General features: G+C 39.4%; 1 protein-coding gene across 4 annotated transcripts in view; it reads right to left on the bottom strand.

Annotated features, from left to right (window-relative positions):
* pappa2 (pappalysin 2) overlaps positions 1-10,231 on the bottom strand; it is a 62,808-nt gene extending 52,577 nt beyond the window's left edge. For 2 of the 4 annotated variants that reach the window (XM_068341549.1, XM_068341548.1), the window contains exons 1-2: positions 9,226-10,226; positions 1,188-1,420 (exon numbers count right to left, since the gene is read on the bottom strand). In XM_068341549.1, coding sequence (XP_068197650.1) covers positions 1,188-1,420; positions 9,226-10,165 — 1,173 coding nt within the window. In that variant the 5' untranslated portion in view covers positions 10,166-10,226. Of the gene's footprint in view, positions 1-1,187; positions 1,421-9,225 lie in introns of all 4 variants that reach the window. The other 2 variants (XR_011038876.1, XM_068341547.1) reach the window with 2 other exon arrangements.
* Between the last annotated feature and the right edge of the window lie 2,824 nt (positions 10,232-13,055).

Genomic DNA, 13,055 nt, shown 5'->3' with positions numbered 1-13,055 from the left:
TGAAATATACGCACAGAAAGTTCTATTGTTTGTTACATAAATTTTTCTATAAGCACCCACACACATGTGCAGAAGATGTTTGAGGCATTAAAATAAAATTGTTTTTTGCTCAAAATAAAGATTAACACATTTTATTTATTGTCTACACAGAGATAAAGTCAGAGAGGCCAGACTGAGATGGTTTGGACATGTTCAGAGGAGAGATAGTGAATATATTGGTAGAAGGATGCTGAGTTTTGAACTGCCAGGCAGGAGGCGTAGAGGAAGACCAAAGAGGAGGTTTATGGATGTAGTGAAAGAGGACATGAAGGTAGTTGGTGTGAGAGAAGAGGATGCAGAAGACAGGGTTAGATGGAGGCAACTGATTCGCTGTGGCGACCCCTGAAGGGAAAAAGCCGAAAGGAAAAGAAGAAGAAGATTTATTGTCTACACAGCTGTTTTTCACAACAACAGGTCAACAAGACTTTACTGAGATGACAGAGGACAGATGACTTCTAACTAAATTTAGAACTTCACACACTATTGTGATCAATAATTTTTCTGGTTTGTTCTTTTGAGCTTTTCTGGAAGAGAGAGTGTTGAGAGATAGTTAAGTTGCTTTTTTCACTTTTGAGAGGAAAAAGCATATTTATCTTTTCTCACTCTGTAAAAAACAGCAATCAATGCTGTAAGATTAGACCAAAATAATTAGTTTCTTAATTTTTTCTTTCCAAAAATGAGGGGGCTTGTTGAGCTTCCTGAACATACGGACAAAAGAAGGACAATGATTTTATACAATGAGAGACTAAACTGAACACAAACCCAGACACACACTTAATAACTGCCATTGTTCACAAACTTATCGCTAATTTTCAGCACGGCATTCCAACGTTTCATAGTAAATGACCACAACATGAAAGATCACGTGACATCTGATAATAAAATTATTAAACCTCTGATGCCATGTGATCTTAAATGAATTTTGAATATAAATGGTATTTGATCAGTTTCTTCAGGATTTGCCTAGGGCATTGACATCTTCAGTGTCACATTGACCAGCACCAATTACTTTTAAGCTTTTTTTAGTTAAGATTGCTTTTTCAAGTAACTGACACTGTATTTAATCGACAAAGAGAAGGTGAAGACATAAATGAACAACATCAGCTAAACTGGGCAATAATGTTCAACCATGCACTAAAACCACACACCTTAGCTCCATCGACATACAGACTCATGTGACGGCCGTCATAAGTGGCCATCAGGTGAGTCCAGGCGTTGGCTCGGTACCGCTGATGGCTGTAGACGGTGGTGGATTTGGCAGCTCGGTCTGTTCGAAGCGTGAAGTAGAATCGTGCGTCTTTGATACCTGCTGGCTCCACTGTTTTGATGCCCACTGACCAGCCTTTCTCACTTAGTGAATGAGAGCAGTTATCAAATACACCTATGATGAAAAAAATTGGGGAAAAAAATGATTGAATGTCTGAACATGGATCATTTTAAAAAGAAAGCCAAAGAACAGAGTAACGTTAAAGTGAAGATAAGGTGTTATTTTTCTGTGTATGTCTTTGACACTAAGCATAAAGGTGCTTCGTATGTATGAGGGTTCAGTCCCTGACATCTGCAGCCCTACAAGGGCACAAGCCACTAGCCAAAAAAAAAAATTGCATTCATCTAAAGGACAGGTTGTGGCGATCCCTAACAAGACAAGCCAAAGGAAGTTCAGAACCACAAGTAATTCTTGGTAGCTGTAATTCAAGCAAAGCATATCAAATACATAAATCCACAACGAAGAGGAGAAAAGTGAAGCAAAACAGTTAAAAGAAACTCCATCAACATGTTTTCAACATATTTAATGGCCTTACACACCCCTGCCAAATACATTGTCACTCTGCATTTTCTCGTTTATTTAGTAGGTATTGTCACAACTTCCTCCACCAATTCCATTTTTCACATTATCAATTTTTTGACTCCTCAATGCCATCTTGTGGATATATTCATGAGAACCTAAAGGACATATGAGGTATGCCGACAGTGATGAAAACACAGCTTGATGAATGTACTTACAGTGTACATGCGTATTGGGAGCATAAATTGGTGTCAAGACATAAAGAAGGAGAAAATAAACAGATCCAGAGAAGACAGAACAGAGGGAGGGAGGAGGGCGGAGGTATTTCACTCAGCCAAGGCGAGGTCCTAATGTTTCCATCCGCTGTTGCAACAGATTCACACAGATCCACATTTGCAACCCAGATGTTTAAAACAGGGACAGCAAAAGGTCAGGGAACCCCTTCACCCTTGACAACGCTGTGTGGATGTGTGTGGGTGTATGATTCCATGCATATGTACGTATACAGTATTCCCAAGGAGATGAGTTTCAGACTTCAGCCTTTAGTGCATTCATAGTAAGCTGTAGTTAGGATGCTATAACTTTGCTAAATTAACTGATTATACTGTATTGCTTGTTACTGACTTTAAAATCAAATGTAATTGCCTAAGATACATGAGTATCATATCTACATAAATCTAATGTAAGTAATATAATGTCATTCCAAATGTGTATTACAATGTCTGAATATTATAAATCAATTCATTATAAAACTATTTTGTACAATCCCAAGTCTCTATTGTTTTTGTTTGATAAATTTTTTTTGAGTAAGTCGCATATCTGAGGTAATTTTGCAATATGTGCAAGAGCAACATCTTGGTTGAGTCGGTCGGTCTATTCTTTCAGGTCAATTTCGTTTGAGTCATCCATCCATCTATCTATCCATCCATTTTTTTGTACACAAGACGAACCGTATTTGTCTCTTTTTCAGTTGGAGAAGTACCCTTGACCAAGGCAGCAAACTCCTGCTAGGACACCTGCAATGTAGCTGCTTATCACTCAACCACTCCATCTCTCCAATATTTCATAAGCCCTGTATGTGTGTGTGTGTGTGTGTGTGTGTGTGTGTGTGTGCGCGTGCGTGCGTGCGTGTGTGTGTCTTTTTTTGACTTGTTTCCATCAACTCATTTTGATATACAATCTTGCATTTGTTATATTTATAGGAACCACACAAAAACAATGCTTGTGACTTGAGACATTTGACATGCAATAAATGCAACATCTAAAGAAATTTAGAATTACTACAATAACATATTCATGCTTTGCCATAAATGAGTTGAAATGTACAAACGAGTTTTAAATTGGATTATTTATAATATTAACAAGTCAAACCAATGTCAGGTTCATGTCTAGCAGAAACAATAGGGGCTTGTTTTTCACGCTATCGCCAGATTCTTTCAGGACACTACAAAGAGAAAGGCACATGCCGCTGAATACTGCTTTCACATAAGGAAGTAATGAGGGGAAAAAGTTAAGAAATGGAGTCGGATCTTTGATCATAGTAAATGTGAGTGGACGTAACAGTTTGTGGTCTCCCTCACTATCTGGACAGCTGTGGTGCTGCACCAATTTTCGTTTTATTTTGATGTACATGTTGCTACTCAAATGTGCAACTTTTCAAATGTAACATTCTTGATACAAAATTGCTGGAAGAGCCGTGATGTTCATCTCCATGTGAGCAGCCTGGTTAAATAAAAATTTCACAAGAGCTGCACAGGGTCAAGGGAAACAAAGCTAAGCATGAGGAGAAAGACAACTTTGGAATTTCCATGCTTACATAACTATATTCTTTTTTTTGGAGCCAATCTGGAGAACAAAAGTATTTTTTCATTTATTTAAAAAAAAGGCTACAAAAACAATTTTATTGTCATCACGTAACTTGTGAAACATAAGTAACATTTTTCAGGTTGGAAATGAAATTGAGAAATTGGGAGTTATAAAACCTATACAAAATATTCAGTCTATGTAAATGAAAGAATGTATTTTGGCAAGCTTTGGTGACTTGAGTGAGTGGGAGTGTTCAAACAAATTTATATAATATGTATAATATTAATGATATGTTTTATGCATATGAAGATTAATTAAACATGGCTCACCATTAAAGGTCCCTTTTTTTTTTAATCAATGTCTCACAGATATCAGACATCCAACTACACTATGTTCAAAATGTACTGCCCCAAACTGATCCTGGTTATATCCAGGCTGCGATTTGTCATTGTCCTAAATTTCTTCTGTCTAAAAGTCGTTCAAATAATCTCAATGAGAATGGACTGTTTCTGTGATTGTCAAATTTTACCATTCTGTGTAGCCCACCAGTCAAAATCGTTTGCCCACCACTAATCTACAGTAAGCAGAGGTTTATAATTGTTCGGCTTTGGATCAACTATGTGCTTACAGAAGCACTAATCTAGTTATGATAACTGTGGTTATATTCATTACAAAAAAGTGATCCATTGCCCTAAATTTCTGTAAAAGTCACTCAAATGAGCTCCCCTGACAACAACCTGTTTCCTTGGCTACACCAGTAAATGCTAATGAGTTCCTTTTGTCAATGCCTACCTTTCCTGTTCATCTACAGCCCTTATTACTTTTTATATAGTGATTCAAACACCAATATGTGTTTGTCCCTAAACATTTGTCCCTAAACATTATAATATATAACTATAACATATATATATATAACTAATAACTATATAACTTCTGGCTCTCAACAGGAGCAGACGTCTTTCCTCTGTCTCCTGTTGTCGCTATCTGTCTAACTCATACCCAGACTGACTCTCACTGATTCTTTGCAAAATGACGAAAGGAAGAGGAAAATCAGAGGATACTCAAGACCAGATGGTCTCTTCTATGAAAGAGTTAAAGAGCAACTTTGATAAGTTAAGTAGTGACTTTGATAAGTTAAGGACTGACTTTCTATCTGTAAAGCGCTTTGAAATGTCTTCAGATGTGATTAAGCGCTATAAATAAAAGTTGATTGATTGACTTTGATAAAAAGTTGGAAGAAAAGCTTAAACCGGTGCTAGACGCCATGGAAGAAATGGAGAACAAAATGAAGAAAATGCAGAAAGACATGGATGAAAAAGACCGAAGAATTGTTGTCTTAGAACAGGGACAACAAAGAATGGATGATTTGGAACAAAGCATTCGTATAAATTATGTGATCATCACTGGCATCAAAATCAAGCTAGGGAATTACACAAATCTTGTAGCCAGTGGAGATAAGACTCAGCACAGCGCTGACATCGAATCTCTGGAGCAACAAGTGAGTTCTCAACTGAGGGATCTGGAGATATCTATAGATCCAGACCAGATTGAGACACATGATTACTCTTTTGAAAAAAGGCTTCACACTGAAAGGAAAAAATGTCTACATAATGAGAATCTCACTAAAAAGAATGATGATATCGCTAAAAAAGCTTGACAACTAAAGAAGAATGGACTGATCGACAACACCTGGACGAACAACTGCAGGATCTTCATCAAAACAAAGGGGCTTTCTCCGGACCAGATGAAAACAATGGTGATCAGGAGTGCAGAGGAGTTGGTGAAATACGAGCAATAAAGACGGACAAGAATTGTTACTACACCAAAGATCTGTATAACAGAATAATTTCAATAGTGGGAGTTTTACAACAATTTTGGACACGTCAAGTATTATATGGAATAGTTGAAAAAATAACATCATCAATGTCAGAAACATGGATTAATGAACAAAAAAAACCCCAAAGGATTTCTAATGGGATACCATTAAATTTGAGACTTTAAAGAGCATGTTGATATCTTTGACAATATAATACCATGAAAAACTGTTACAGTGTCTACAACAAACTGGTTAATTCTTGTATAAACACTGTCTGCTGAAAGAGGTTAATACGATCATTATATTCTTGTGGAGAATATCTTGTTTTGACTATTTATGATGTTAACAAATGTGTTTCCTAGGAGGAATGTAAACATGGTTATGCTCTAGGGTAAAAGGCTAAATCTGAAAATGGATAAGAGTATGAACGTCTGTCAAAATTCAATGTATGAACTGGTTGAAAACATTTAATGTCTAGTTTGGTGAATACATATTGTAGTAAGAGAGAGATGTTTGTTGATTGTGGGGGACGGGATTTTCACAAGCCTATTGGCTTCTACCCGCTAACCCCTTTTTTTCCGGATATTGTTGTTGATGTTGTAAATGTGATGAAGGTGTGAAGTCTGTTGTATTAACATGTCTGAAAAAAATTAACTGAACTAAAAAAAACATATATATTATAAAAATTTAAGCTTTTCATTTTTTTAGCTCCACACACCTAGTTCCAGACTTGACTGAGCATTTAACTCCAAATATCAGTCAGCTCTGCAGCATTAGTACTCCAGCTCTCCAGTTCATGCAGCCCCTTTTGTGGCAATGTATTAGCTTAGAGCAAGATTTTGTACCCCTTTAAGATAAATAAATCCACTTTTATTTTGCAAATTTTCTCTGCGTCTGGGTCCAAAAATAGTTTGACCTTATCAATTGACTAAAACATGATCATGACGTACAACCACCCATAGTACAGGCCACCTCTTTATCCAATGGAAAGTTAATACCTCAGAGCATGTCTAAATAAATAAATAAATACGAAAATACAGCATGAAAGTGCGGTCTTTTTAGAATGTAACATAATAATAACAGCTTTCAACACAATAATTTTGGAATTATTACTGTGGAAATTATGATTTACCAGTATGATTAACCATGCAGACCTATCATTACAGTAATCCTATTCATATTCACTGCCATATGATCATCCTACAACTTCACTGTAACATTATCTTTTTCAGTAACGTTATCCCATCATGACCAATATAACTGCATCATTACCTTCGTCCAATTACAGTCATTATAATTATCAGCACTTTCAACAGGAGTGTAATTACAACCTTGAAAATGGCAAGGTAAAGAGATTAAACGGATTAAGGACTTGAGACAGAAAAATGCACAGTCTTTTTGTTACATCTGAGTTATATTTTCAACCATATTATTTGGTTAATTTGTTAGACGCCTCTAACACCCCCTGAGGATAAAATTCATTCAGCAGAGGTAAAGATGTAAAAACCAGAGTGTGGATGATCCCCCCTATCCCCTCCAACAAATTGCACCTTAGGTATACCTAGATTGATCATTTAAATTGAACGTGTATCTTTGGTTGAAAATAATAATGTTTGGATAGTCTTAAAATTGAGGAAAAAGATCACTGTAACAGACAGAGAGGCAGGTGCTGGATGTGTTTTATGTGAGTGTGAACAACTATGAGCTACTTTCTTCAGGGCAAATCGAGGCTGTGCTGTATGGACGTGCATTTCAATTCCCTCATGTCTAGATGCATGGATAGATGGATAGATTTACTCTAGCGTGTTTTACATATACATTGCTTTTGTCTTGACTGTTTACACTAACCATTGGACTGGTGATAGCATGTTCTTTGAGAATAATCAATAAATATTAAACTATCGTAAAAAATATATTTTAAAACCAATGTTGGACTCAAAATATGTTAGAAATACTTCTTGTAACATTATGTTAATGGCTGTCAAAAAAAACAGTCATAGTAGAGACCAGGTTCAATATTCATGGTAATTCTGTCTGACTTCTGCCATTTCTCAAAGATTTGTGATGATTGGCTCAATAGCTTTGCATAACTAGGGAAAATGTTGGGTATAATATTTTTTGCAATATGAAATTAAGTTATGGAAAAAAATCCTGAATGTGCTCCAAAATTTGATGAGTTCTTTCCTGGCTCTCTACAAAAACATGTTTCATTAATTTCCATCTAGTAGTTTTTGCACAATCCTGGTAGCAAACAACAAACAAACCTGTAAGTTTAACCTCTTTAGCAGAATTCAAATCTATAAATATTATACTTTTTTTTAAATTTTAGCCTATGCAATTTGATTCTTTGAAAATATGTCATGGCAGCCTCATATCTACATGTATGCTGCTACATACACAAGCATGCTACTATCCAAGCAGGCTTTACTTCACAAGTGGTCTTTCCCTGTTTTTAAAAGCTACTATATTAAAGTTATATAATGTCCTGAACTCACCAGACTGTTTTGTTTACCTGCATATTCTCCATGTTCATGTTGCTGATTAGCAAGTAATTGCATTATGCTCTCACCTATGGTCATGAGCTTTGGGTCTTGACCGAAAGGACAAGATCCCAGATAAAAGCGACTGAAATGAGTTTCCGCCGTAGAGTGGCGGGGCGCACCCTTAGAGATAAGGTGAAGACTTCAGTCACCAGGGAGGAGCTTGGAGTAGAGCCGCTGCTCCTCCACCTTGAGCGGAGCCAGCTGAAGCAGCTCTGGCATCTGTTCCAGATGCCTCCTGGACGCCTCCCTGGGGAGGTGTTCTGGGCATGTCCTACTGGGAGGAGACATCGGGGAAGACCTAGGACACGCTGGAGGGACTATGTCTCTCGGCTGGCCTGGGAACGCCTTGGGATCCCCCCGGAAGAGCTGGAGGAGGTGTCTGGGGAGAGGGAAGTATGGGCATCCCTCCTGAGACTATTGCACCCACGACCCGGCCCCAGATAAGTAGTTGAAGAGAGATGGATGGATGCATTATGGAGTTGTTTACCGAAAGTGGTAGGCAATAATTATTATTATTACATTTTGAATTTTTCATCACAATTTTCCTAAAAATGATCACCAAAATCTCCCTAAGCCCATGGGGACCTCTTCAAGATTCTGACATTGCTCACCCAATACTCCAAAGACCAAACACATCGAATTCAGCGTTTTGTAAATCAGTCTTGCAAACTTGAGTAAAAAGTAAAAAATAAAATGTTTCATAATTTTATAACTTCTTTGATAATGACAACCAAATTAGTGAATAATTTCATGTCATTCAACTAAGGAATTAATTTAAAAAATATTTCAGTACTGAAGTCCTCCTGTATTCACTGTGATGTCTGTCATCTCGTCTCCAATGGAAACCAAACAGGTTAATCGCTGGATTAAATCTGTCTGATCTTCCTGGTGAAAAGCAGACTCCTGAAAATTTTTCCTTAGCAACAGTGAATATTTCACAAAACACAGGAGTTTCTATGAAAACAATTTGGGATATTTCAAGATATAATAAACTGATTGCACGCAATAAACAACATACACTGACTTACAGTACAATGAACACTATGGCAATGAAATCCAGGCTAGTTAAACAGATGTGGAGAATTAAAAGAAAGAAAAAGAAAAGAGAAATTCTCATAAAGCACTGAGATAGAATGGCTTGTGTTGAATAGGGACACACATTAACCGATCGGAGCAAAAATATGAATTACTGCATTTCATTATAATCAGGAGAGGGGAGGTCACGTCTCACCCACCTGCTATCACTGCGGGGTTGCTCTGTCCTCCTTCAGGCTTCACCCACAGCTCCAAGCTGAATCTGGCCCGCGGTAGCTCCAGTCCCACAGCCGGGTTCACCCTCAGATGCTCCCGACGCCCTCTGAAGTATAGGGTAGTCATCCAAGAGGGGGGGACCCTCGGGATGAGGTTACCCCAAGAAGAGGAGCTGCCGACGGTCAGGCTCGCCAAAGAATCCGTCTCCTCCACCTCCCCTGAGTAGTCCTCATCGATATCCTCGAGGATCCCACGAGAGGAGTTTTGGTCTCCATCAGCCTGTTGCGCACTGAGGAGGACCTGGAGTCCTGTGGGGTCTGTGGTGATGTCAGGGAAAACTTTCTCCCAAGTGGAGTTGCTTTCTTCCTCAGGAGGAATCGTTCCACCGAAACTGCGTGGAAATCTGGAGCGAGAGACCGGCGGGGGCTGTGCGTAACCCACGGTAGATTCTTCTCGTCCCGTGTCATCAAGCCACGATGCGTTCGTGCGATCATAATTTGGGTCTCTTCTGATATTTGTGGATCGACTGGGAGACTCAGCGTATCCATTACCAGCTCCCAGCGCGTCATCGTTCGTGTCGCCCTGGTTCCTCTTGTCGCGCCACGCCGAGGCGACCCGGTCCAACCCGGGATCAAACCAACACCCTGCTCCTTCAGAACAGACCGCTGAAGCGCTCCGAACCTTGTGCGCTCTAAGAGACGCCACTGGAGGGCGATGTTGGGACGGGGAGATGTGACGGGGCTGCCGGCGGGATCTCCAGACGCCGGAGACGGAGCAGGGTTCACCTGCTCCAGAGGAGAGCTCACTGTCCGCCCGCCGGGTCATGGCGCGTTTGTACCGACCGAGTGCGTCGCAGTAAACGCGCTTAAGCAGCCACGTGTTAGCGATGAAGAAAATGGTGATAGCTAGTTGACTGATCAACATTTTCTCTCATCAAAAAAGTTCTAAAACATTTGCAAAACGAAAAAATATGCATAAAACATAGGGGAAAACAATCAAAAGTCTGGTTTTCAGATCAGCAACAACAACAGATTGTGATTTGTTTTAAGCACATTTAACCAGCAATTAGGTATAGTGAGTGTGTGATTAATTAGAATTATGTTTTTGTTTTATTTGTTTGTTTTGGGGTTTTGTTTTGGTGTTTTTTTGGTGTAAAAAAAAAACCTAGAAGAACAATACAAATACTCGATACACTCCAAAGTTTTTTAACTGATATTGGATGTCTCATTCGATGATTCTCACGTAGCCCTTTTGTATATTGAGAATAAAATGTAGGTGCTAATTTTGAAATAAGTGAAGAAACACAGAAAACAGTAAGATCTTCATTTATATGAAGACTTTGCTGGCGCGGCTGCTCTCAGCACCCCTGCACTTTGCGCGCTGCGTCCTTTCCATTCAATAATCAATACTATACAAAAGATGTGTACCTTCCAACTGGTTTGTGTTCACCTAAAGTTCACCTATTTTTGTCCTCGTCGAGTTACCTCAAACAAACGTCTGCGGGATGATTCCAAATGGTCAGAAATATAATTTTCTTTCTAGAAGAAGATGAATGCGCTTTCCTTTGTTTTCTCAAAAAGTCAAGTTTCACTGACACACGATGTTGCGTGAATAAATCAAATGAAATCACGTGTTTTCACTACCGACCGACTGCACAAAGCCTAACATTTCCTTTTTACCTGACTATTGCGGCATCATTTAGTGCGTCTTGCTCCAAAGTAGGACTGCAAAGTAAAACAGACAAATAACAAAAAAAAGTCACTCCAGAGTGAGGTAAAGTGCAAACTGCCGGTTATAAAATAGCTAATCCTTTAAGTTGTGAAAGATGACAAAAATATTAGTCCGGTAAACCTAGGTTCAGCGTCTGCCCGACGTGCAGACGCTGCAGACGCGGGGTCAGCTCCTCTTGGTTAAATTGTGAGCCTTTGCGCTTCAGAGAATGACTTGCTGCTCCTTTGCACCGGTCTTTGCCATATAGTAGTAATATCCTCCTTCATTCACTCCTCTCTCTCTCTCTCTCTCTCTCTCCCCTTTTCTGTCTCTCTCTCTCATTCTCTCGAATCCAATGCTGTTTTTGTTGTGTTTTTTTTTCCTTTCTTTTTTTTTTATCAGGGGAATCTCTGCCCGCCCTGACATCACCGGTAGGGGGAGCGTGGTGGAGGTGCTGGTTCTGAGAGAGGCGTCCTTCCCTGACTTCACACGGGTTTTACAAGGGAAATCCTCGTCTCTCCTCGGCTCCCTGCTCAGTCCTGTGCTGCGCATCACTCCGACGCACAGGGGCGCCGGGTACGTGCATGTAAACCATTATTTACATATTTATTGTTCTTTTGTAATTTTTTTTGTAAATTTTATTAGCCGTATTTTTTAATGAAATGTTATAGGTTGAACCGCCCATTCATTAGAGCATAGATTAGCTCCAGCTTGACCATCTAAAACTGCAAAATGTGCTTTACACAGGACTGCATTAGTGACAACCGTACAATCTTTTATTTATTGTCATAGTTTTTATTGGTTTGAGTTATGAGTACTTTTTGAATCCCAGGCAAAAAGTGCTCCCTCCCCCTTCTCATCAGCTATCTATCTCACTCATGCTCTGGCTCTCTTCAGTGGTACAGCATGGACAGGCACATCTGTCTCACACATGACAAGGGATTTTGCAAGCTTCTTTATCCTTCAAATACACTATGGTACCTGCACATTTCTAATGTTTCATAACTCTCAGATGTTCTGATCTTTTGTTTTTCAAGCCTAACTCTATATTTATCATGTGTCACATCCAAAACATTTACCATCTACCTTTTGGAAGAAGCTTTGGAAACTTTTAACTGCGAAGGCAGGTGTGCATATTGTTTCCAGACATTAAATGCTAAATCTGCAACATGTTGATCTTTACTGTTGGCTATTTATCCACCTTGGTTTTACTACTTGTGTATTTAAAATGGTTGTCCTTCTACAGTATTGCTTTGTACAGTTGTATTTTTGCTTATAACTTCAACACAAATATCCTCACGATACACTCATCATTAACTCATTAAGTGATCATTTGAAACAAGTGGTTACCAGAAACGTCTTTCTGCTACATTGCTCCTTTATTCTCTCCTAGACCCCTCTATTTTTTGTCAGACTCAATTTGCAAACAGGGCCCTTGCTCAACTCTGGAGATGGAGATGGAAGAGGAGGCCACTGGCAGTTACGGCAGGGGCCCATGAAGGGGCAGAAATGGTTCCTGAAGAGTGGGAGGCAGGAATTCCACAATCCCAGCCTGCCTGACCAAGGTATCTGACGGCTAAACATAAAGCTTTTTTTGCGGGTAAAGTGCCCTTTGAAATCCAGCTGCAACTATGTTGAAGAAAAAAAAAAAGAAATAGAAGGGGTGGGTTTAAAAGAGGGTAACAAGAAAAGGAGGGAACGGGAGGATGAAGGAGAAGAGAGACAGAGAAAATGTGTGTGTGTGTGTGTGTGTGTGTGTGTGTGTGTGTGTGTGTGTGTGTGTGTGTGTGTGTGTGTGTGTGTGTGTGTGTGTGTGTGTGTGTGTGTGTGCTTGTATGAAAGTCTGAATGGACATACTCCACTAGGGCCTCCCCCCCTGCTGTAAGGGACCTCCACAGATTATCCTTCATCTGGGCTTGTCGGTCTTGACCCCACTGACCCTGAGGCCCACTCTCTGTCTTATACTCACACACAGCACACACACACACACACACACACACACACACACACACACAAACACACACAGGGGGATAGTTTGTCCACCCATTCTCGTTATTTTCTCAATCACTCACTCATTTTTTCTTTTGTACCTCTTTACCTCTCA

Source organism: Antennarius striatus, chromosome 18 (genome assembly GCF_040054535.1).
Source record: "Antennarius striatus isolate MH-2024 chromosome 18, ASM4005453v1, whole genome shotgun sequence".
Lineage (NCBI taxonomy): Eukaryota > Metazoa > Chordata > Actinopteri > Lophiiformes > Antennariidae > Antennarius > Antennarius striatus.
The sequence above is the reverse complement of the archived record's forward strand: the minus strand, read 5'-3'. Positions and strand labels throughout refer to the sequence as shown.